We start from the raw sequence: 25,359 nt of genomic DNA on the forward strand, positions 1-25,359 counted from the left end.
CTTCTTCTCTTGCGCACTGATTGTGTGCAGTGTGCGAATTCAATATGGTGCATGAGTTCAGCAAGTTATGTTATGTAGCACTATTGGCTAATGTTCTGATATTTTGAGAGCTAAAAAATGTTTTCATGTTAAGAACTATTTTACCCATTCTACTTTTAATGTTCAGTGGAAAAAGAATATTAATATGTTTTATTTAATCGTGTATTTAAATACTTTCTCATAAATTAATCTTATGTATCTAACAAGACACTAAATGTTTATTCATATTCTGGACTCGATGAATGAACTATCCACTCCTGCTCTCCCTCATTTATTTCCAATAATAAAAATTTTGTATAAAATTTGCAGTTGAATTTTTTGATTCGTTTAAGAGTAAAAAAGTTATATTACACTCCAAGTCTCAACTGGGAGTCACACAAATAGTTTTGTTCACTGCTGAAAAATCAATAATATTTTTTAAGCTTGCATGCTTCATGCTGCATGCTGAATAACCAATAAAAATTACAAGGAAAATATCAGTAAAAAATCCACTTAAATATAGAAAGAGAAATCTTACAATCATTTCCGATTTCTATCCTATCAGTTTTCTTTATATTGAATGTATAGTAATAAAAATGCAGCAAATTAAAAAAAAACACTTTTAAAAACTAAAATATTTATTTGGCTGTATCTACAATAAAATGCAGTAGACTGCATTTTTTAAAACTCCAATGTGTTGCACAACATGTGCGAATAAATAGTTCTAGGGCATGCACTTTCCGCGAAAAGGTTACGAGAATGTTTGAGAGTTAAAACACTGTAGCATCGTGATCGGTCGAGTTTCTTTCAGGTACATGTCTACTGTAATTCATAGCGGAAGTAAACGCCTCCCTGAATGGCCCGGTCAAATAAGGCAATGGCTTCTCTCTCAGACGGCCGCCAATCAAAAGGAAGCAACAGCTGGCACGGGCATACCATAATGCAGAATAATTGGGGTTCAGTTTTTTTATTCGCGAAAAATCTCTGCACTTACTTTTTAATCGTGCATGTACAAGTTTGTGGAGTCTAACGTAGTAGAAGTAAATAACGCAAAATTCGCAGGACTATGTAGCACACATTTGGCTGTTTTTTTTTTTTTTAACTATTCACGCGTCAACTAATTCCACACGAATCACGGCTTACTAGCGTTACTGTCACCGGGCTTCAAATTATACTTTCCATTAGCGTGGGTACATATCGTAGAGACATCAGCCAACAGGAAGATAAAGAGACGTATTTGTCCCTGCCGAACCAGAGACCTTCCCGAATTCACGTTATTTCCTGGTACCAGAATGAACGCCACACACTTCTATAACAAGTTATGAGTCGGTGTCTACTGCATTCACATTTTTATCTCCCGGCCAGATTGCGTGAGATCGTGATATTTGAGTATAGTAATGTTATCTATTTTATCATCTTATTTTTACACGTGGAAAAGTTTAGGCCGGGACACTACCTTGTCTTACACTACATCACAGATAGAAAAAAAAATATTACTTTTACAAAAAAAATATTAAATAGAAAACAAAGAAGTGATCAATTTAAAAAAAAAATACAACTAAGAAAGAAGCACATTCACACTTAAACTAACAAAAAAATTATTAAGAATTTTTAATTTTCTCTTTTCTGGAGATCTGATTTCTTACAGAGAAAAAGCACTTAGTATAAATATAACATTTTAAAAAGATAGCTAACCAAGAACAAAAATTATAATTTTCAAAAAAATTAAACCACGGTATTATTTAATAACTAAAAATTTCGGGGCGTATCAAAACTACTTATGATCCAAAGAGAATGTAATTTAAGTGTATGCATTTTAGCTTCTCTTCAAATATTTACACGGATTCTGGAAATCTCTGTAACTACACAAGGCTATATTGCGTGTGTTCACAGTATTTGGCGAAAAATCTGTGGCCCTAGACATCACATGTGCCAACTACATGCGACAGAGTACTGTTCAGCCATAATGCCTTGTTGAGCCTAATTTCAGTTCCAAGCTTATTTCAGCAGTCATAGGATGGGATGTGAAACAAAGGAGACAGGAAGAGTAGACTCCGTTTAACTACCCGTGGTTCGTTGCACCTTTTAGTCCAAGAATGAGGCGCGCGTAATCCAGTGTTGGGCAGAATGTGTGTGTTCCTATGTTATCATCGATTCATTAACTCCTTAAATATGAAAAAATCTATTCATCTTCACTCTTTCCTTCACCCAAGCACAATATAACTAGTCTCTACTGTTACAAAGTAAATATCTTTCGCGTGGCCGAATGCTTGATCACTGAAAGCAAGGATACCTTGCAGAATTCGTAGGAAAGTTTTCATATACCTCCATGCATTTTGTTTTACAAGTGGAATTTCAGTTGAGTTTTTTTTTCCATTCCATTTTATACTCATAATATCTAAATTTGTATCCTTATTTTTTACGGGAAATGGCATGGCATTTTAAAACTGAAGAATGCTAAAAAAAAAAAAAAAAATCTGTGTATGTACACATAATACAGAAGTAACAAAAAAAACCATCTCAAGTTTCAACTGCGTCACAAGATTTCGGTAGCATGAATCGAATATGAAAATCGATTATGAAAATCGATCATTACAACTACTCGGTTTCGCCCATCACTAAGCGGCACGCACGCCTCAGTCTGGGCTCGGCAGGTGTGGCAGAAGCCAGGACCGAAGGCACCGGGGCCCGGGTTGGAAAGTGAAGAGCAGTCAGGGAAGAGTCCTCAGTGTTCGCCCACGTCGGCGATGTAGAACTCGGCGGGCGTCTCGTCGAACAGCTTCTTCATGATGGTGTAGACGATGTCCGCGCACGTCCTCTCCAGGATGGGCTGCAGCGTCTCGCCCACGGCGCGCCAGTTGTTGTTGATGTAGTTGTTGGTGCTGTCCTCTGCCAGGGACAACAACAACATCGTCGAGGCAACTTTGACAAGACAACGTCGTCGAGATATCACCAACAATACATCATCAAGACCACATCGACAAGAGAACATCGTCGAGACATTTTCCAGACCGAAATCGTCGAAATACCAACACATCATTGACAAGACAAAAAACCGTTCAGAAAAAAAAATGTCCAGACAATAATTTCATGACATAATAAACAAGACAACGCTCTCAAAGAAGAAGAATGTCGCACAGTGACCGAGATTGCCATAGTTTAAATTAACTTGAAAACATTTTTACTTAAAACTCAATATCATCGGATAAATTTATTAGCTACCTACGACGGAAAAAAACACATTTGAGGGAGACGTTGATACTAGCTCTGCGGGTTTCGATAACACAATACGCGCTCAACATACTCACTCGCTCACAAGATGTTTTCGCAAGATCTTGTACATCTGTTTTTAAATGATAATGTTTTGTTACTGTTTTAATAAGTTTAAGTTTTTTTCAATCAAATCAAACATTATATATAATTTTGAAGAAATTAACTTTATACTTTTTGAAAAGACAATAAAATAGTGTCTATTGACAGTATTAATACAATTGTAGTCATTCTGTCAGAAAAATAATTAAATGCTAAACACCAATTATAATCTCCCAGAAGAAACTATTTGTAACAGTCAGTCACTATTAGCAAATATTGTAGAAGACAAGATAGGAAACTCAGGACAGTTAACATGAGCGAATCGCGAGAATGCGCTACTACAGCGATCCTAGCGGCGAGAGCTGTAAGCATACGCGTTAAATAGAAATTTGTGTACGTTTTAATGGTGTGACTTAGTTGTCCGTAGATGTAATAAGGCACAGTTTTTTTTCTTAAATGCTAAGAAAAATAAACTGTTCTTGTACTGAAAATAATGCTATTATGTCGTATTCGTATTACTCCGAGGAAATGAAAATGTGTATTCATACTTCAAGATTATACAAATGAAATTTAAAAAAAATTAATGTGAAATAAAAACTCAAAATCTCGTACTAACAACATTGATCACAACACTAAGTACAACTCGTGCCGCCAGGATCACTGAGCATCACTTGTCTCGCGGATTTTCGACGACTTGCCTATATTAACCTACTGTAATATTTGCTATTAGTAACAAGGCATTCCAAGAAAGTAACTAAAATGCTGAAAAGAGCAAAACTTCTTAAAATTAAATACTGTAAACAAATAGTTGACTAAAACAGTTGAAACCAAGATGGCGTCTTTAAATTACGTCACCTTAAGTAAATAATGGAAATTATAATATGAAGTTCTTGATTAAATACACCACGAAAATTGATTTACACCATCCTCATTCCAAATTGTAACTTTCAAAATACAATATCTGATACATTAACCTAATGATTTATTTTGATTACATTGGAAAGTTGTTTCTATGAATTTTGCGCTCTATGGCGTGCATCTGGCAACAGGGCGCGCCGAAACAAGGACAGAAAGCGTGCACTGGAAAGAGGAAGTAAGGATAATAATGCGCCATGGTTGAGGTGACTGTACTGACCCAGGATCTTGCGGCCGTTGTATAGATTGTTCAGTCTCATCTTCAGGCTGGACACCTCGTAGGTCACGTCGACGCGCTTCACGTCGAAGAACAAGTGGCCGTCGTGCTCCTTCAGGACTATTGTCTGCTTCGACATCACCCGCATGTTCTCTGTGGAGCGTCACACACACATTGCTGATGTCACTGTTGTATGATTTATATAATATTTCGGTAGGTTATTATTTCAAAATCTAATTCATTTAGATTAATTTTACTGTTAATCGTAATTTTAAATTAAATGTAACTGCTCTCTCTTGATGGCGACTTCAACGTCGACCGAAACGTCGGTGATACCTTCGCCTTCGAATACGCGGCTACAAACAGCCCAGAAGCCAAGCAACTCCAAACAGTGGCTGCGAAAACCTGCGATCTTTACTTTACCTAGCATAACCATGAATTGTATTTTCATACTTCCAGCATTTTAATAATTAATTAAATGCGTGTGAGTTTTTTGATGTGTAACATCTTAGCTCTCGGTATAAGGCATTTTGTAAGAGTAATTTCGTGAATGGAACAGAAGTCGCATGGAATGGGCAGTGTTTTAATAAAATAACGTGTCGAAAATCAGGCCCAAACCCGAGGATAAGTATTTTTAAAGTCTTCTTTATCTTTTATTGGAGCCGCATCATTATATAGTATATAATTTCGGTGTGCTAATCAATTAAATCAACTGATTCAGTAGTCGACGCAGCTGTTCCGGCAACGAATTCTAGAGGTTGGTGCTGAAACTACGTGTGATTCGCGTCAAGAAATGCAGTTGAGAACACAACACGCACATAGTACTTATCACGCGTGGCGTTATTTTAAAGAATTCCGCTTTAAATGTCATGACGAGTTTCGTATTACAAGTGTATTTTGCACCGTGAGAACACAAATTTGCTTGTCACCAAGGTTAGTCGCCGGCGAGAACTGCCAGCTGATATGTTGGCGGCGCGGAAGTCTGCCATACTGGAAAACTACCATAAATGTTGTATTCCGCCTGCCATCTTCGAAAAAAGGCTGAAAAGTACCATAACGAAATGGAATTCTGCCATATTTTCTTATACAGTCTATGGAATGAATACAGCAGCATTTCTCTCGAAGTAATGTACAGAATACTCGGTAGATAGTGCTGTCAAACCTCTAGCTGTTTCTCCGGTCAACTTTAAAGCCTACAGGTAGCGCTTTCTGACGGTGATGGTTTTGCAATCAAACCCGATACGCCAGAGGATAAGTTACACTCACGCGGCTCGAACCAGGCGTCGCCTCTGCCCACGAGGGGCAGCAGCAGCACCCGGCCCTTCAGGGTGTAGTTGCCCTCCACCCGCAGGTCGGGCACCTGCATCTCCGTCGCGAAGCTGTACGTCTTGAAGTCCACCCTGCGGACACAGCGCGTCGTCCAGGTTCCGCCAACCCTCTCCCTCTGCTGCACACACACACACACTCACTTGCTGCGCCTTCACAAGCCATTCCTTTCCCTACGGTTATGTTTGCAAGTTTCTTTCCAGATAATACTGCTTGTTTCTTTCGTTTTAACCACGGAAAAGAAAATCGGATATTCAAAAAACTGGAATTTTTTTTGTTTTGTTTTTGAAGTCACAACGTCTAATAAATTGATGAAACGCCGGCTGCACGCACGAAAAAGTGTCCCGTAACGCACATTGTCCCGTTACGCTTGCGCCGCATCTACCTCTCTTCCACTCGATTGGAACAACCATCGATTTGAGATTTTCGAGGCACGTTAAACTTGAAACACTGTTCATTCGTCGCCTACTTTTCCTATCATCGTCCTATCCTTAACAGAATAACACAGATTGGAAGAAGTTAAATAGCAAACATGTATAAAAGTTATAGTTAAAATCATCTCTTCGTTAAAGTAATAAACATATTTGAATTAATGAGTGCAAGTAAAAGTAAATTTATCAATTAAATTGTAGATTGCATTTCACTCATTCTTTGTATCCATACAAAATAGTGATAATTCAATAATAATTATTCAATTTTATTCATAAAATAATGAAATCATTTCATCAATGTTTTGTTATGACGTCACGTTAAACTATCGTCCGTAAACCGACTTTCCAGACAACCAATCTTTTTATGCTTATTAATGACCACAGTAAATACTGCAAAGCTATTCAGGGAACAGTTTACAAAAAACCTTTTAGTATTGAAGGTACTGGGAGGACAACACAAAGCATAAACGCCCGGGTAAGAATCCGAGCCTAGTATTACTGCGGACTATATTCTGTAGTGATATAGTTGTGTTCTTGTAAATGTGAAAATTTACAAACATCTGTAATTTTACATGAATATTTCTGCTCCATTTACAAAAATATTACAGTGTAAGAAAATATAAATATGAATCGAAATATTCCATAACCATTTCATATATCGTTTGGCTGTCGAAATCTGGCTTCGTTAAAACATAGCGTTCAAAATATCTCAGGTATTTAACTGTGAGAATGTTGGAATCAATTTTAGGAAATATCTCTTCTTCAAGGGATATTTCATGTTATGTTTTTTCTCAAATTTTAATTACCTTACCAAATAAAAACGTTAATACTTAAATAAATACTTATACTACAACAAACACAATCACATCATGCGAAAGAGCATTGGATTTTCCGTTAGATAACCGTGTTTTAAAGTTTCAGAGTAACTTGGGATGCTGGCCAATATAAGTTCAAACATTTAAAAATTAAAAAATTGTATTTGTGAAAAACTTTTTGCATGAACTGTATTTAAATAAAATACCTAAAACTCCTCAGATTTCACCAAAATGACTTCATACACACACTCAGGTGTAAAAATGTGCCCACGTGATAAAGAAAGAAATCGGGCTATAAGAAATTTTCTATTTTATTTCCTCTAGTAACATTTTTAGCTAATGTCAATTTATCTAGCTATCACTAATTGAAGACTAGCCTAAATAGTAAGGCTAAATGTCAAAATTTTCCAAATTCTTATCTCTAAATGGATGGACTAAATTTTTTTTTGTTATTCAAAATATGCATAAACTGCTATTCTAAGTACTGTACATGACTTTGCAAATATGAGTCAAGCAAACAAACCACATAAAAGTGTACTCACTTTATTAGTAGTACTTTCTATATGAAAATATGAAAGTTAAATATGTTATTATTATATAACGTTCTAAACTTTGCATTTATGTTTCGGTTTGTAATTCACGTCAAAAACTATTTATTTGTCTAAGTCACAAACGAATCGTGATCATTTTCATAGTACCAGGTAAAGTTTCCTAATTTAGGAAGTAAAAAATAGTGATGGTTCACTTACTTGTTCTTGATTACCTTGATACCGGATAACCCGCGTATGATCACGTCGTTCAGCGAGGCATTGATGGTCACAGGACCATCGTTTCCTTGGAAGATGTTGATCTTGCTTACCCGCAGCGGGTCTGTGGGCAACAGGCCGATCTCAGGATAGCCTGAAAACACACAGAATTTAATTCAGTAACGTCTGCTTGGATGGCAGCCCTCAATAAACGTAAAAAGGATTTTACGGCTGGATTATGATGTCAAAATTCCTTCACAGCTATGAGTAACGGTCTAATATTTTTTAAAAATACATTATAATAATAAGAAAATTACTAATATATTTTAATTAAGTTTTGTTTAAACCATGTAATATTCGTTAACGATATCTGAAATTTAAGTACACAGATCTCTAAGTGTAGTTATATAGTAAATGGTGAACAACATTTCTTGCATCTGTTTGTTTAAAGCAAATGTGTAATGTATCCACGCATGAAGACTTGGTGTAATTCAAATTTATGTTTTTTTTATTTGCAATTTTTTGAAACATTGAAACACATGTGTAGATAGCATTTTTTCTGACACCCATAAATTTATTCGTGTTTTTTATTTCGTATGATTCTTTAAGTAGGGACGGCCGTTGTCGCGTTCACTCTTTCCAAATTAAAAGTAATTTGAGGCATGGAGTTAAGAATTATCGGATGATGACATGCTGTGACGTAGTTGCAGAAAATTCCGTCCTCACTATCGCCATATTGTGACGCCCAAAACACTGTGGAAATGGTGCTTGATCACGCCTGATGATAGTTAACAAGCATGATACAGAATTTCCGTCGTTAACAATGTCACTTCCATAAAATATCGTCCTTTTGAAACTGTTTCCACATTGCAACAAGTGCACTTCGCCCAAAATTGACTTAAAGTTAAATATATTTATTACTATTTCCCTCCTAACTATTTTTTCTCATAATAACAGAATGTTCCCCAATAGTTGGCTCAAAATATGATCCAAAACTTAAACTGTCTCCTTTTGGAAATAAAAATTACCATCTTTAAAGTGCTGTATTTCGGAAACTATGAGACGTATAAAGATGCAATTTAGCTAAGATTGTGGAAAATTTAATCCTATTTGAAAATGTGCAAAGTAAGTTTTTCGCTACCACATATACTGTTGATATAATAAGTGAAAAACAAAACAAGTGTGAAAATTTGTCCTATTGTGAATATTTCAAAACGCACCAGGAAATTTTGTAGAACTCCAGATTCGTATTAAGCAACCCAAAAAAAAAAACATTGGAAACGATAATAAAACTTACTACTGGTATTTTTGCAACGAGGGACCGTTTTTTAACACTGTTTGCTTGGGTCACAATGTTTTGGATGTCCCGCAGCATACCGCAGATCATCAGCGGCTTCAGTGTCCATGTGGTAATGGGGTAAAGCATGGCGACCAACATACATGTTTAGGTAGCCCTGAAAAAGGCTTTTCTTTTAACATTGAACTATGGTGAATTTGAGTTTTATTTATGACAATAGATTATGTCAGACATTCCTTAGCCTTAAGTACTGAAAACGTTTTAAGGAACGGGAACCGTTGTGATGTGAATGCTATAATACGAAAACCTTATTACAAATAACAGTATTCTAATAGACACCACTACCTTTTATAATGCTTCTGTAGTGTCTCGTTCTATGAGTTCCAGAAAAAAAACCATGTGCACACTGCATTATGCGAACTTATTGCGAAGGTGTGTAACTATATTGCAGTAGAAAAGTGTTTTTTTAAGTAAGTTTCGTTTTTAAAGAAAAAAAGTAGATTTTCTTTTATATATATTATAGGATGTTGGTATGTAGGACGTTGATAAACTCCGACACCGTTTGACCGATCGCCATGAAAGTTGGCGTATAGAAGTGTTTTTCATGGATAAATTTTTATGCTATCCATTTTTTTTTGTAACGCCGCTAGATGGTGCTACAGCGCATCAAATTTTAAAACGTTCAATCGATCGCCATGGGTAAATAGAAAATCATAGGTCAAAGACATACAAATAGCAATTGTGTGTCATTTCTCTATGTCCACCACACTGCCATACAGCGCTATCCATTTTGCTTTAACTCGCAGACAATATATCAATCACCCTGTATTCAGCCCGGGAAACACCGGGTACTGCAGCTAGTCATTTATATTTTTACATGTAAGGCTGTATCTTATTCTACTTTTCTACATAATTTTCACCAATATTAAGGCAGGTAACATATCTTACACCCAGCTTTTAAATCCATTCCTCATTGAAGTCTAACACCTGATTTAACAACCACTGCAACACGTCAAATGATGTAGAAACTGTAAAAGTATGTTCTCTTTCAATTTTTTTTTAACTTTCTTCACCAAATCTTCAGTAATTAACGAAGGTCGCCCACTTAGTTCCCCGTCATTAACATTCGTGCAGCTTTCTTTAAGAACTCTAACCCGTTCTCGTACCATTTCATCGATATTAAATATTTCTCAATGCAGTTCACTGATCTCACGATGAATTTCAGCAGCTTTTACTCCATTAGGACTGAGATAACGAATCGCAGCCCGTATTTAACAGTCGGTGGGATTCTCAATCGACGGAGGCATTTTAAGTACTCAGAAACAAACGTAAACAAGTTAGAATGTTTCCGTAATGGCGTCTGTGGCTTGCCAACAGATGTGGGTACATAGCCCGCATGTGCGTAATGCCGACTGCAGCGCTGCAGCTGCAGATTTTCAAAACAGTATTTACCTAAAAAAAATCGTAATTCGTCTGACAACAGGATGTGTCAAATCAAGATTTTGTAAGTTTGTCCTGTTTGCAGTTTCTCGTTTCATCACCTAACATCATCCTTTCTTCTTTGACGTTGCAGTTATCTGTGATCTTCTTCTTCCTGTGTGCACTTGCACTGAACCCGGCCTTGGATGACGTCACTCAGTCACGCATGTCCCATTCATTTGGCTTCTCCCGCAGGCTATGTATATCTGCTCAGGGTCTCTTCAGTGAGTGTGTACTATGGAAGTATTAGCGTATGTTCTAGAATATAAGTTAGCAATTGCTTTGTAAAACAAAACGCAGCAGTATAAGAATAATGCTTGTAATATGTAATGCAGGATTGAAAGAATCTAGCTTGTAAGAACAAGGAAAATACCATATTTACGACAGTATAGTTCAACAAAGAAGTTTACAACACATTAGGAAGGAATTAGTGTGAAACTTAACTAAAACAAAAAAAAAATACCATTTAAATGGGAAAGGAAAATGTACTAATTTTAATTTCAATTATTAACATGACAGTTTGCACACACCAACTCCCTAACTTCTTACTTCCATGGTGAGTACAAAATTTGATTAACTTAGTTTAACAGGTTGGCCAACTTCAAAATTTGCTGGTTATTCCCAGTCAAAAATTGTACAAATTTGTTTGGGTGACAAGGGAAGAAAAACACACAAAAACACTTTTTCTGTACTTTTACAAAATATTCCTTGGAAACCAATTTGCGAAGAAATATGAATTTGTTCGTTACTGAGGTTAGATGTTACACATTTCTGGCAAGTACTAAACTCACATGATTTTTTTTTTAATTTCCAAATAATATTTTGGTTAAACTTCTGCCAGTTTGTTCCACATGTTACTTCTTGCAGTTACATGGTACTTTATATTCAAAAATTCTTAGACAATGCTTCGTCTTTCACAGTGTCTAGAAATGTCTTAAGTTTATCGCTTGTCTTGTAAACTGTTTGACTATTCTTCATGTTGTAGTCTTTTTGTAATGCAGTGCTGTAAAATGTTCTTTGTGGTCACGTGGCCTCAACTTAGAAGCCAAGAATAGGCTTCGTTCTGAAATACGCGTGTGCATATTTAAATAGTTATCGATTTTTCCACGCATGTGGCTTTGCTTCAATATTTGTTGAGTGGTTTATGTTAGCTCTTCAAAGTGAAGGACAGTCGGCTGGTTCTTTGTCCGCACGTGACATTAAGAGTTACGTATACCCCCGCAGCCTTGGCACCGTCCTCTGCTAGCCATCCGCTGCAGTGACTGCTAAAGTAACCACGACAGTCACCCGCGACTTTGTGGGCAGATATTTGGTTCTTCTTCTTCACAAATTCATGGACAGATGTTCCTGGCCAGACGCACAACGCAGAATCATCTGCTAGAATTGACGCTCAACAGTTTACTCAAATGAGAATTCGGTAAGTTGAAACGCGCTCCTTTAGGGAGGAGGGGGGGTTCAATAGCAAAATAAAGTCCTATCCTGATTTCAAAATGTTTTAGGATATACCATTTTTTTCTTCAAATTTTAGCATCATTAAAAAAGTAATTAACATAGTGTAAGGCCTGAATTTAATAGTGACGGTTCACTACAAATGTTATACTTAAAGTTTATTATTTAATGCCCCCGCCTACCAGCGCACACTTACTGTATGCAGAGCCCCAGATAAAAAAAAAATTCGATTCAAAAACTGTTTGAGATATCATAATGTTGTGTGTTTACGAAAAAGCATTTAACAATACAACGAGGGCGGATGAATAGTTCTGTATCCGTTGTATTTTTTTAGAAGAGTGAAAATTTCTAATACACAAGTTTTCATGATAGTTTTTAGGTATGAAACACTTGATAAAGATTTTTGAAAGTACTCAAGAGACTTGCATTGCACCTTTATCCTTATTTATCCACTATATAACGTAATTATTGTCACCGCTCAAATTTCAAAGTTGTCCTATGCACGACTAGAAGACTGCGCCTTACGCTTAGAAGCGATACCGCTCTAGAAGAACAAGCATATCGTACTGCAGTATACCTTAGGACTTGTAGGCTTGTAACCTCGTAATTGCATTTGTAGTATGCGTAATGCATGCTTATTATTTCTGTATCTATAGTATGCACAATATATATCAGAAGGCTATTGAGTGCCAAAACTACATAATTTCGTTGTCTACTTCTATAGTATCTTAAATTGTAGATGTTTCGTAATTTTCATTGTCTTTTTTTATTAGTGATCTCGTCTAGACTTAAAGCCAATATTTTAATGTTTGTTTTGGCTCTGTTTGTAACTATAAATACATTTAATTACTTTTTTAAATAATATGATGGTACAATTTCATGCGCTCGTAGAAATTCAAACAGATGACCTAACTTGAGCTTGGACGACTTCCGTTCAGTATTTATAAAGACATCATAGCTCTTTATACTATAAACAATCTAATTAAAACTGTTTGAATGTTAAGTTATCATACAGTATGGTAGAATATTAATTTGTACCTAATGTATTTGTAAATTTACCTGTTAGTAATGTATGTACAAATGTATTTTCTGGCCCAGGCTTCAGTTTGTGGAGCCGTGGAGCCGACCGCCATCTTGGAATGTGACGTCACGGTGGCATAAATTCCCGGGTAAGAATCCAAACCTATTATTACTGGGAACACTTGTTTTGTGGTAACACGGTTCTTTTTCATGTAAATACACAGACGTACAAATTTCTGTACTTTCACACGAATAGTTTTGGTACATTTTAATTGTTTTTTAAATATTAAATATATTCAATTTTAGAAATGGCGTGTGTCCAATGTAAAGTTTTAAAGCAAGAAATTAATTTTTTAAAAAGATTTCACTCTCGGTGTGGTGAGGAAACCTGCGTGGCTGAAGCGCGTGATCTCTGCGAGTCGAGTTTTCGCTCGCGACTTTCTCCCGCGACCTCAGCGACAAGCGCCGAACGCGCGCGACCTTGCCTGCATCTGCTGCCGCCTAAACAGTGAAAGCTGGAAACATCTTCTTCAGAGATAGATAGAGAGAGAGAGAGAGAGAGAGAGAGAGAGAGAGAAGAAAAGAAAACTCGGCGACCATTTCTGTCGACGATACTTTTCGGGAAAAAGTAAAATCACAACCGGAAGCGACTCGTGCGGAATGGGCGGCTGCAGTAATCGCGGAGGCAAAGAAAGAAGCCAAGGAGTTTGTGCGTGCAATCCTTGCCGTATTAATACTTAAAGTCAAAACAAGTACCACTTTCCAACCACCTTTTTCATCTAGACAACAAACTATTTTTTTTTCTTTCTATTATGATGACGTTTGACGCTACAGTGTATTTTTTTTAAATATGGAACAGAAATATTCATGCAAAATTTCAGGTAACTGTAAAGTTGTACATTTACATGGAAAAAAACTGTATCAGTACAAAATAGTGTTCGCAGTAATACTGGGTTTGGATTCTCACCGGGGCATTTGTGCTTTGTGTTGTCCCAGTGCTTTTAATATTTGAAGTAATTTGTTCTCTGAATATCTTTCCAATATTAACTGCGCACATTGATGAGCATATTAAAACAAAATATAGCCCAAGTATTTAATATTCAATTATCGGTTCTATTGTTTAAAAAAATTATACTTGAATGTAACATTAATTAAAGTATAAATTGTTGGGGCCAATTTTCGTAACAGCAAACTTAGTATTACCTCGAAAAACGTATTTCATTCATGCAAAAATAACCTTATGTGTTGTACGAAGTTACAATTTTTTTTTGTAGTATTACACGTTATTTCTTGGCAAATGGTCTTCAAAGGTATCTATTAAAAAAGGACAGAAAATGTTTCTTCTATGTAATTCCTTGTTGATGTGTCGTTAAATTCTTTGTGGAACAATGCTCTCTCCTGATGGCACTTTTACTATTCTTCCTAGCGAGTTACTTTCAAGCTGTTAAACAAACTTCTAGCATTAGCCTTTGTTTTTCTGACCAATTTCCAGCCAGAGACACTTTAAGTTTAGAACAAACACACTCTCCATGTATTAATACCTTCATTGGTGTTCTGAGCCCAGGTTTTGCCCCCGAGAAGTCAATCATAATTTTATACTCTCGTGGTGCTAGGGTTCTAATTACGTAATTGTTATCACTTTCGTGATAGGATACACCCATTATAAGCAATTACATCAAGTGGTACTTGTTGAAAATATTTTTAACAGAAAAACAAATGCAAGGAAGCTTTCGTGTTAAAATTTTATTACCAGCTTTTACATAAACTATGACCAAAAAAATAACTTGGCTTGTGAGAGCCGAGCCTTCAATGTGTGAAGTGTGACTTTGCGAAATGAGGTTCCTAACCAAATTATAAGTCATAAATCGTTTTCTGAAAAAAAATTATGAACGCTCTAATGATTCATCCTGAGTCGCGATAGCATCAAAAGAATATGCGGAGAAAATGTTAAACTTAAAGAAAGCAGTGGCCTTGATTGCAGCGTTTATTGTCATTTTATTCTTAAGAAATATGCAGTGTGCGAAAAAAAATATATTAATTATTTTTGGTACATACGCATTTGATAGTTAACAACTGCATCAAATTGCTTTTTCGATTTTATAAATCACATTTTTTTTTTTTTTTTTTTTTTTTTTAGTAATGCTCACAAGTACAAAGATCTGGATTAGATTTTTAACAAAATATTTATTCAAAAGAGAAAGCTTTACCTAATAATTAAAACATAAGTTCGCTTTAAAATTGAACTTTTTTTCATTTAAATAACAACCAATTTTAAGAGAAACTTTATACAGCCATTATGGTAATTTTAGTGATGGCATTATTACAGGGTAACGGAAGTGAGTATAGGTAGTTTGCTTTCAACATACATTTTTTTTTAGTGGCGCAGAGCTTATAAAGGCGCTTGAAAATAAATTGTAATGAAAATATTAAACGGTTTTAACCTGTAAATTATTTAACTGGGCTATTGCACACAAAATAATGATAAAATACATGAATATAGTTGCAAGATGTAATTTCTCAACGCATGGGAATAGTAGACACATCATCCTTCATTTACGGACGAGAGATGTACTCACGAGAAGAGTGCCAGAGTGAAAGAGGAGAGCCCCCGGATAAATTGGACGGACGTTACCCAACGACACTGGGAGGACATGTAGATGATGAAACAACGACGTAATGAGCAGTTGTAAAGCGAACCTGTTCCTGATCGTGTCCCGTCGAACACAATATTACCAACAAGGGCACTGTCCGATGAGGAGAAACTTCGTCATGAGAATCCAGTTCGGGAAACAAGCAACGAACAGATTAAAAAAGAAAGGAAAATTCTTCATCCAGCACCATCATTCATAACCTGTATAATACTCGTTTGGTCTGTGAAAGTTCCTATGGTTTATTACTTAATGCACGTATTACCTGAAAGGCCTTTGTAGAGATGAGTGTTGTGTGCTCAATCTGACTCTGCTTACCCTGACTCAGCTTATCAAAGATGCCCTGAACGGTTTGACGGTTGCAGTCCTCGAAGTCCGGTTTCTTGTGGTAGCATGTCTTGATGAAGTCAGCTGAAAACAAAAACCATTCATTTTAAAATATTTAACAAATAAATGGATACAAAACAAGTATAACCTGAAAGTAAGAACTTACATTTCAATATAAGCTAACAGTAGAACATGTCTGAAAACACTCGTTTATTATATAAAAAAAAAAGAAGTAAAACTGGCTATAAAAATTAAAGACTTACGTATGCAAGCTAATGGCTCAATGTAATGTTCATTAACAAAATTTTGTAGAGAAAAACAAATATTTTTTTTATTATACGTATACAACATGTGTATGAAGTGTAACCTAAGGAATTTCCATTAGTTATCTACTTTCAAATACAATTTTGCGAATAATTTTTATTTCTCTCATACATAGCCTATATTTTAATTGTATGGTGTCGGTCAAGCTGTTACTGTTTCTAGCAAAAACTCCTGGAAATTACGCAAATAAAGTTTTTATACCTGTTATTTAATGCACAGTTTCGTTACTCATATTCTAGTAGATACGAAGATATGATAATTTCCTTCTTAAAACCCAACGTACCGTTTTTTACAACCACTAAGCTTGGAATTTCCGAAAATAGTACAAATTTATTTGTTAGATGTTGTTTGTTGATTATTCATAAAATTTAAATTAAATTCCGCTTGAATAATTAACTTCGAAGATATGATTACTTTCTTAAAACAATACTTACCCAATTTAATATCCTAGGAGCGGAATTTCGTAATATTACAAAGCTTAATGTTTAATTTAGAAAATACCTCACTAACGAAAAATATGTCTTCCACATCAATGCAGTATTTTTCGAATGATGCGAAACAAACCGAAAAAAAAAAACAAGCCGACAAAATTGTATATACAATTATATGTTTGTGTTCCAAATAATGTAAATAAAAGTTCCTGGTATAATTTTTCAAAAATCCTTGGAATAAACAGTTATGGTCATGAACAGATGTATCATTATTATTCCCAATTTCCACAGTACCATTTTCAGGTGATTTAGCCAGAACGGATACATTATTTGTGTTAGACCTTTGTTTGCTCAGGCAGTTACGTTCTAAAATTAACGTAAATGAAAGGTTTAGGAAAACCATTGAAATTTCTGATAATACAGCCAGCAAACAAAAAAATATATATATTTTTTCATCAAAGATGTGTTAGCCCACTACAACTTCGAAAGATAATGACTAATGTAATTGGGTTTCTTTTTTTTCTGTTTTGTTTTAATAAAGTTGAGCTATATCAAGTTACAATTTGCTGTATGATTGTTTCCTGTACCTGCATCTATGGAGCATAGCCCGAAACAAATAGAGCTTTACTTATTGTTAATTGTTTCACCACCATCTTAAGAACATCACAATTTCGCATACATAGCTGAGCTCTCTTTCTTTGCTGTTCTGGGTCTTGAGAATTTGTTGTGTTTGTTAGTCTGATTCCACCGACCGGTAACTTATTTAAGCCGTTGTCAGAAAGGGAGAAATATTTTTGAAACAAATTGTACGAGATAGTTTTTTGTGATTTCAATGTTATGAAATATCAGGTAAGTATTAAATAATCGTTTATTATTCTACATCTAATGGTGCACTGAGACTACGAAAGATAAAAAAGTACTTAGGTCGTAAGCTGGTTTGTAAAGTCGTGACTTAGGCAAAATATTGCTATTTCCAAATAGTAAGAATGTGTCACTTAAATTTGCAGCTTTGACAACACGGAAAGTTAAGTCTCAAGGCTACATTCGTTGAGAAACTAGCCGTCAAATGATACTCGAATTATTTCGAAGCTAACACACAACGGTGTATCAACAATAAAATTCTTTTTCCGCAGTCGTACGTTTTTTTTTTCGGCAAATTCCATAAATTCAAACTTTAAATGAATAATTTGGCAGTGATAGATACACAAAGAAAGGTCTTCACAGAAGTTGGTTGGCTAAGCAACAGACTTTCGTTTCTAAATATAGCGCCAGAAAATTTCAAATGACGCAAGGTTGCACGAAAGTACGCGACCTGCCCGATCTGTACGAATGGCAGTATCAGCGATCCTGTGAGAATAATTGCAAATCCATGGAAGGACAACAAAAATGGCTTAGATACTTTAAGATGCTCTTTTCAAGATTCCTTGGGTCAAATGCGTCATTTAAGTTTGTATTCGGAAACTGATTTACAAACCATATTTAGTCAGTAATACCACCGGAATAAAATGTTATATACTCGTAGTTTAATTGAACTAGTAACCAAATACAATCAATAATTACTTATTTAATAGTTATTATAGACAGTCTAAATTCTAAAGGTGGGTTGATAATGCTGTCGTGCAGTTTATGTTGGAACAATACATAACCAAGCAGTAGCGTTGACACTAAGATTTGGCAAGGAAATTAATTTATTACCCGACACAATTTTATTCATGGTTAGGTACGTCTTGTAATAAACGTAAACAATTGAGTGTTTTTGAAGTGGGCAGATTTTATTTTAAAGCCACATGTTTACTGCGTGTTTCATTTCGCTCATACATGATTCCAGCGTTAAGAATACTTTGCCACAAAAGCGTTTATTTCATTACATATCAATTACATAATATATGCATAAGTTTAAGCTACAATGCAGTGAGAGTGTGTACATTGTTTTTTCATGTCCGGTGAAGAGGGACGGGAGGGCAAGATTTTCAATCACAGAGATATGGTGCGAAAGTACGTGAAATAAATGTTTATTGACTGAAAAAATAAACCAGCGATAGAAGAGTCTTCAACTGATTAGCTGGTCATCGCCAAATTGCTAGAGCTCCTCCTCTTATTGGCTCTAGCGCAAGCCAATCAGAGGAGGGCTATTATTTCACTGACTTCTCTGTCGGCCAATCATATACACACTGACTTCGATGCAGCTTAACTCTAGTAAGCCAGGGTATTTTATCAATCAGTGGCGGGGAAACCCTGCCATCTACAAAAGAAATGGTGAGCGAGTGTTTCAGTACTCGCCAGTGATGTTTGAACATCTAACTTCGGTAACAAGCAAATTAATGTGTTCTCGTGTTACAAAAAAAACTTATAATAAGAAATTTGGTCATGACATTTAACGTGTAAATATTTAAAGTAATACCAGTGTGATAAATTTAGGATAAATTAAGTATTCGCATTTCAAGTAACCAAATTTCTGGACACGAATCACACATAGGTACGTTCTGCGGCCGTCGTTAGAATTCGCATCCTGAATCGTAAACATTGCTTGTTACAAGAGCCACGGAATTTTCGCGCATTCATAGAGACCGGAAAAATTCGCGGATTCATTTCGTGATAGGCTGAAATTCAAACATGTGTAAAATTCTGCTGGTTCTGCTATTGGCACGCAGTTTAACTGGAGCTCTCTGGGCCAATGAGAGACTATCGACCCAAAGAAGCGTCGAATCACAAGATACCCAGTGGAGACGCCTCACAATTTAGTACCCAATGAACACGCGTGTTTACTTGAGAAATGCAGAGGATAATGGAGGCTATCCCAGAGGTGATTGAATCTGCGAATTTTTCCGGTCCCTACGCATTCATTTAGTCGCAAGCTAGAATGCAAACCTCCACACTGTCGCACTGTGTTCATGATTGGCCCGCAGTTGTTTGGACACGCCCCTCTACGACCGTGAGCCAACGATGCCCAGCTAGGAGAGAAGTAAGCGAATCAGGTAGTGCCAAATAACAAGGATAAAAATGTTCTCGCCAAGAAATAAACCAATGAGAAAGTAAACATGGGTCGAGCACACCTATAACTTTGAATACTATCCTGGGGCCAGAGGAATCCGCGAAATTTCCGGGACTCTACTTGTTACCATTACGCGCAGATAGCAGCACGTAACAATAGAAACGGCTCCAATTAAAGTGAAAAAAGACTTGAAAAAGAAATCCTTTTGACTTGATTTTTGACAATAAATATTTATTAAAATACTGTCCATCTTGAAAAAATTTACTACAAAATTAGTAGTACAATGTTTCCGCACAAGTCAGAAGTGATTCTTATGAAATTTTTAAGATATTAACTTGAAATATTTTAATGTGTTTATATATTTGTTTTTGCTTAAACGAATGAGATCAGTCTGTAAAAATTTCCTACAAATAAACCTAAATCTTACTGAGCTTATTCAACATTATTACTTATTATTGTATTATAATTATTTTATTAAAAAGAAGCTTCGCTCTGAAGCTTTATAAGCATACCTCTACCATTGTGCTACGGATCCTTTTGAGAATTTAATAGGAGAATATGTTTTATAATCATTGTAATGGCAGTTTTCTCGCGTATTTTAAAACTTGGGATTAAATTTTACTACGACTATTTTAGTTTACCAAATGTATATTCCAGGGTAGTTTCACTACCATAAATATTCACTTGGCACGCCAATCCTTTGGTATGTACTGTAATGTTTACGAAAGTGACTATATACAGATTTATGTTGTTAAACTTTGGTCAGCCATCTTTGTTGCATATTTCCGTTCATCGACTCCCGTTCCATTTTTTTACGAAATTACTTCTACCAAATGCCGCACACCGAGACCTAAGATGTTTGCACGTCAGAAAGTATCCTGGAAGAACCCGACCTATAAAACAGTTAATGTCTTCATTCGTTCGTCCATCCACTCGAGAGGCCGCCACGATTGAGTGCTACCTGCCACCGTGGCTTAGTCGGAAGCACGCTTGCTCTCGGTGAGACTTGTATTATTTATGCTCTAAGATTTTGTAAATAATGCTCTAATTTTTACCTGAACATTAAATTAACCTGCATAAAGTCCGTGTCTGTTCCCACGGTGTCGATCCGAGATCATCGCCACGAACCGACCCGGCAGTCGGTTCACAGAACTTCACAATGATCTTCGCTCAGCGCTCGCAGCACAGTGGTGCAGCAGAAAAATGTGGTCGAACGGTGATCAAACCCACCTTATGACTCGAAATCACGCATGAACTCCATCGGTGAAACTGTTCCTTTAGAGTCATTTCAGGTTTAAAAAAAACTGTGGTCCAATCACACTCGTTTCAGGTAAATAAACTGTATGGTCCAATCACACTGCAGCACGATGAATGTGAACGGGTTGGGCTCCTAGTATATATTACGAAACGAATCCGCGAATTTTTCCTATCTCTATTAATTTTTTTCCCCTCTATAATGTGAGGCACATACTTTTTACATGCTTTATATTAGCTTCACCTGTATGTTTGTCTGTCCGTCTGTAGCTCTTTCGACTAAGAGTGAGTGACTCATCACTGTGAAATGTCCCACCAATTTCATTAAGTTCGTTAGCCAAGCGGTCTAAGGCGCGCGACTTCTGTGACGTCAGCTTTCGGATTCAGCGATCGTGGATTCTACTCCCGGCCACGCCGAAAAAAAAGACGGTTTTTTTTCTCGGTAAATTCTAAGATTATATCCATACATCTAACTGTAAATGATTCGGAGAGACTTTACCATTTCTTTGTGAAGTTGCAACTCCAAATAGTTATCTCAGATGGTAATAGGTAGTATCGGTAACTCATTCCCCTATGATAATTATACATAAATATAGTTTAAAAAACTAAAAAGAACATGCTTTTAAAGAATATCAAACTAAAAAGTTAAAAATAAATATAGTTTAAAAAACTAAAAAAAACATGCTTTTAAAGAAAATTAAACTAAAAAGTTAAAAATAAACATAGTTTAAAAAACTAAAGAAACATGCTTTTAAAGATTATCAAAATTTAAAGTAAAAAATAATTTTAAAATTTAATTTATGACAATAGTATATAAGCAATACTAGTATAAATGAGAAAAAAGCATGGGGCGCTTAATATACAAAAAATATGGCACAAAGCGCCTCAAGATTTTTTCTCATTTATACTAGTATTGCTTATATATTATTGTCATAAATTAAATTTTAAAATTATTTTTTACTTTATAGTTTGATAATCTTTAAAAGCATGTTTCTTTAGTTTTTTAAACTATATTTATTCTCTCCCGGTCGCTCGAAAGACTTCTTAAAGCCCCTGCCTGCATGGACACACACACACACACACACACGGCGCGCAGAGATCCAGGGAAAACAAAGCGATTTCAAAACTACTAAAATATCCGAGTGGGGTCTGTTTACGAAAATCATTTAAGAATTCGCTGAGAGCCGAAAAGTACTTTTGATTTCGGATTAGGTTTTCAAACTTTATTTTTAGAATAGTTAAAATGGCTAAAAGGCGTGTTTTCAAAGTAATTTTTTAAGCGCGTGAAACAACCGGTATGGATTCTTGAAAGCACTTTAAGGGACTTGCATTACACCTCTATCTTTATTTCTCCACCCAATTTAACAGTTTTACTGTGACGACGAGAAGACTGCGCGCTAGTTCATAGCCTTGCTCGGAGAGGTGATATCTCGCTATAAATACCAGCAAGCGTCGCGCTTATCATCCCGACTCAGTAACACACATGCATCCAGACTCGCGTGGCCTTCAACTTAGTATGCACCGGTTGTCGACGCGGTGTTGCGTCAGACGATGCCAGGCCTCTTGAAGGAGGGGGGAGGGGGGAGCAATAACTCCCGCCCGTAAGTGTGGCGTAATGGCACCGTGTATGTTCCGACGAACCCAATAAGTCCTCCCACAAGGACGCCGACCAACGACGCTACTTGGTTATTTACTGTTCCGTAACGCAGTCGTGAAAGTTACCTCAAATTATTTTCCCAGTCAACTGGATGGTCGTGAAAAGTGAAGGTATCAATACTTCCTCCCCGTCAATTAATTAAACTTTTATTTTTTATTTTTTAAAATTAAAAAAACGTGTGATCGAATCCTTCAATACTCCCCAGAGATGTGTAACAAATAACCTCGGTAACGAACAAATTCACGTGTTCTCAGGTTGCAAATACACTGATAATACGAAACTCGGACACAAAATTTAACGCAGAAATCCTTTAAAAAATGTCGGGCGTGACAAATATATACGGAAATTGAGATTTCAGCTACATTTATTAACGTGAATCACACATAGTTTCCGCACTGTCGGAGCAGCTACGTCGACTATCTAATCTTTCGATTTTCATAGCAAAATTTTAAGCTATTTAATGAAACGGAACCAACAAAACCGAAAAGACTTCAACATATACACTAACCAAAGGCTTTGGTCCTGAATTTTGTAACGGAATTTTATCAAAACAATGCCCATCTAGTTAAAACTGATCAAACAGTTAATGCTATAAAGTTTATCTTTGACTTTGTGAACTTTGATTCTTACCATCCACCACAAAAAATGACAGCACGGTGGTTACACATTTCCGTTCCATGCGACTTTCGTATCATTCACAAAATTGCTCCTACGTAATTTCATATACCGAGAGCTAGGATGTTACACATAAAAATAATTTAGTTCGTTATTAAATTTTTTAAGTTTTCATCGGTAAATCACAAAATAGCGTTGGCAGAGCATGATGCAATGGACGCATAGCGAATAAAATATTTTTACAACCAATCACTTTCCAAACATCTATGACGTCAGTGTGCCCAAGTTCGCGGACACGAAAGACTTCCCGAATCAGAAAATATTTTATTTTTCCATTGCGTCGCGCAAGTGACAATACTGAAATCAATTTAATTAAAAAAAAAGTTATAAGTTTTAAAGCTTCACTTTTTAACTTTATATGTGAAATTTTTGAAATTTGTTCTGACTAAGATCGCTATCGTATTTTTTGGGTCGTTACCACAATGCCGAATCTCAGAATTGACCACAACGCCGACAGCTAGAAAACTGCTGTGTACCACAACGCCGAAATAACAACTGAATGAATTTGTGTGTGTGTCTTAAATGTACCTTAACGCCGAAATACCACAATCAAACCTAACCTTACCTAACCTAACCTAACCTAGCGTAATATAACCTAACCTAACTTAACCTAGCCTATCCTAGCCTAGCCTAACCTAACCTAGCCTAACCTAACCTAGTCTAACCTAACCTAGTCTAACCTAGTCTAACCTAACCTAGTTTAACCTAACCTAGTCTAGCCTAACCTAACCTTTGTGGCAGTCCTGCAATGATATTTTTCGGCGTTAGTGTATTTCGGCGTTAGTGTATTTCGGCGTTGTGGTACACAGCATTTTTATAGCTGTCGGCGTTGTGGTAAATTTGGCATTTCGGCGTTGTGGTATTTCGGCGTTGTGGTGCGTCCCCGTATGTTTTGTGCGTATGTAACAACTATAAACTTTTGACATAAAACCCAATTTTTTGTCGCGCTGGTAAAAAGAGAAACAAAGGCGCGATGTTTTGTTGTCGCATCGCAGGCTCTGTTGTGATCCCAGTATCACGTCACGCGCTTATACGCACAGAGACTCCACACAACTAAATCTTCCAGATAGTCTGCATTTGTAAATTCTTACTAAACTCCCCTAAGCTATAGCCTATAGGTCGGGACTGAAAAAAATTGCGGTTTCAATTACATCTAGGATTAAACTCCATCTGCTCATTGGCTAACTCATGACAACTGTCAACTGGAATGTTTGTGATTTGATACTTCTTTTGTTGAGGGCTTTTCATTAGCTTAAGCGTCATTCAGGTAAACTGTGGTACAAACACTGAAGCATGCGTGGCTCTGTAAAGTTGCGGGCGGGCTGTTGCTTTGTCCTCTAAAAACAATGAAATCACGGAGCAGTGTTGTCGATCTTCTCCGTCGAATACGAACGTGCGTTGAGAACCAGAGGAAGACAGTGTTGCCACGTGTATTGCGATTACATCGAGTATACAGTCACAAGACCTGCTGGCGCTTACTTTTTAAGTTTTATGGCTCCTCATGGCCTTATGGCCAGACAATGGGTAGTTCCACCCGCCTAGTGATAGGCAACTTGCTGCGCACTTAAATAATTTAAGTTGCGTTACTCTCGGCGATGCTGAGACTTGTTCGGTTGTGGTTCAGTATACATCGAGATAATTTTCAGGCTAGAAGTACTTCAAAAAAATTCGTCTGAATAAAGAATTTCGCCACAACTGTTATGATATTTTGGTTACTCAGTACCCAAATAATAAATATTAAAGTTTTAGGTACAACATTCATTTAATGCATTTTCATCCAAATTTAGAAAATATTAATTCGCTACCGGTTTCTTCCGTGCGCATTATTTCACTATGGGTGCAGTTAATGTAGCTTACATAATTACAGCTACAGGTAATAAATGTATTATTATTTAAGTAAGTTTCCTGTTGAAATCATTATGTGGCGTTAAGAGGTAAAAAACAAGGTAAGTATTGTTGGATGATATGAAATACCTGAGTTGGTAGTAAGATGAAACGTTTTTTAAAGTAGTTAATTAATAGTGCA

At 36.2% G+C, this 25,359-nt stretch overlaps 1 protein-coding gene across 1 annotated transcript in view; it reads right to left on the reverse strand.

Moving 5' to 3' along the window:
• Window positions 1–638: 638 nt before the first annotated feature.
• LOC134531822 (circadian clock-controlled protein daywake-like) overlaps window positions 639–25,359 on the reverse strand; it is a 38,445-nt gene continuing 13,724 nt past the window's right edge. Inside the window, exons 2-6 of the mRNA XM_063367782.1 lie at window positions 15,992–16,084; window positions 7,784–7,934; window positions 5,729–5,862; window positions 4,466–4,615; window positions 639–2,907 (exon numbers count right to left, since the gene is read on the reverse strand). Coding sequence (XP_063223852.1) covers window positions 2,744–2,907; window positions 4,466–4,615; window positions 5,729–5,862; window positions 7,784–7,934; window positions 15,992–16,084 — 692 coding nt within the window. The 3' untranslated portion in view covers window positions 639–2,743. The remainder of the gene's footprint in view (window positions 2,908–4,465; window positions 4,616–5,728; window positions 5,863–7,783; window positions 7,935–15,991; window positions 16,085–25,359) is intronic.

Source organism: Bacillus rossius, chromosome 5 (assembly GCF_032445375.1).
Source record: "Bacillus rossius redtenbacheri isolate Brsri chromosome 5, Brsri_v3, whole genome shotgun sequence".
Taxonomy (NCBI): Eukaryota; Metazoa; Arthropoda; class Insecta; order Phasmatodea; family Bacillidae; genus Bacillus; species Bacillus rossius.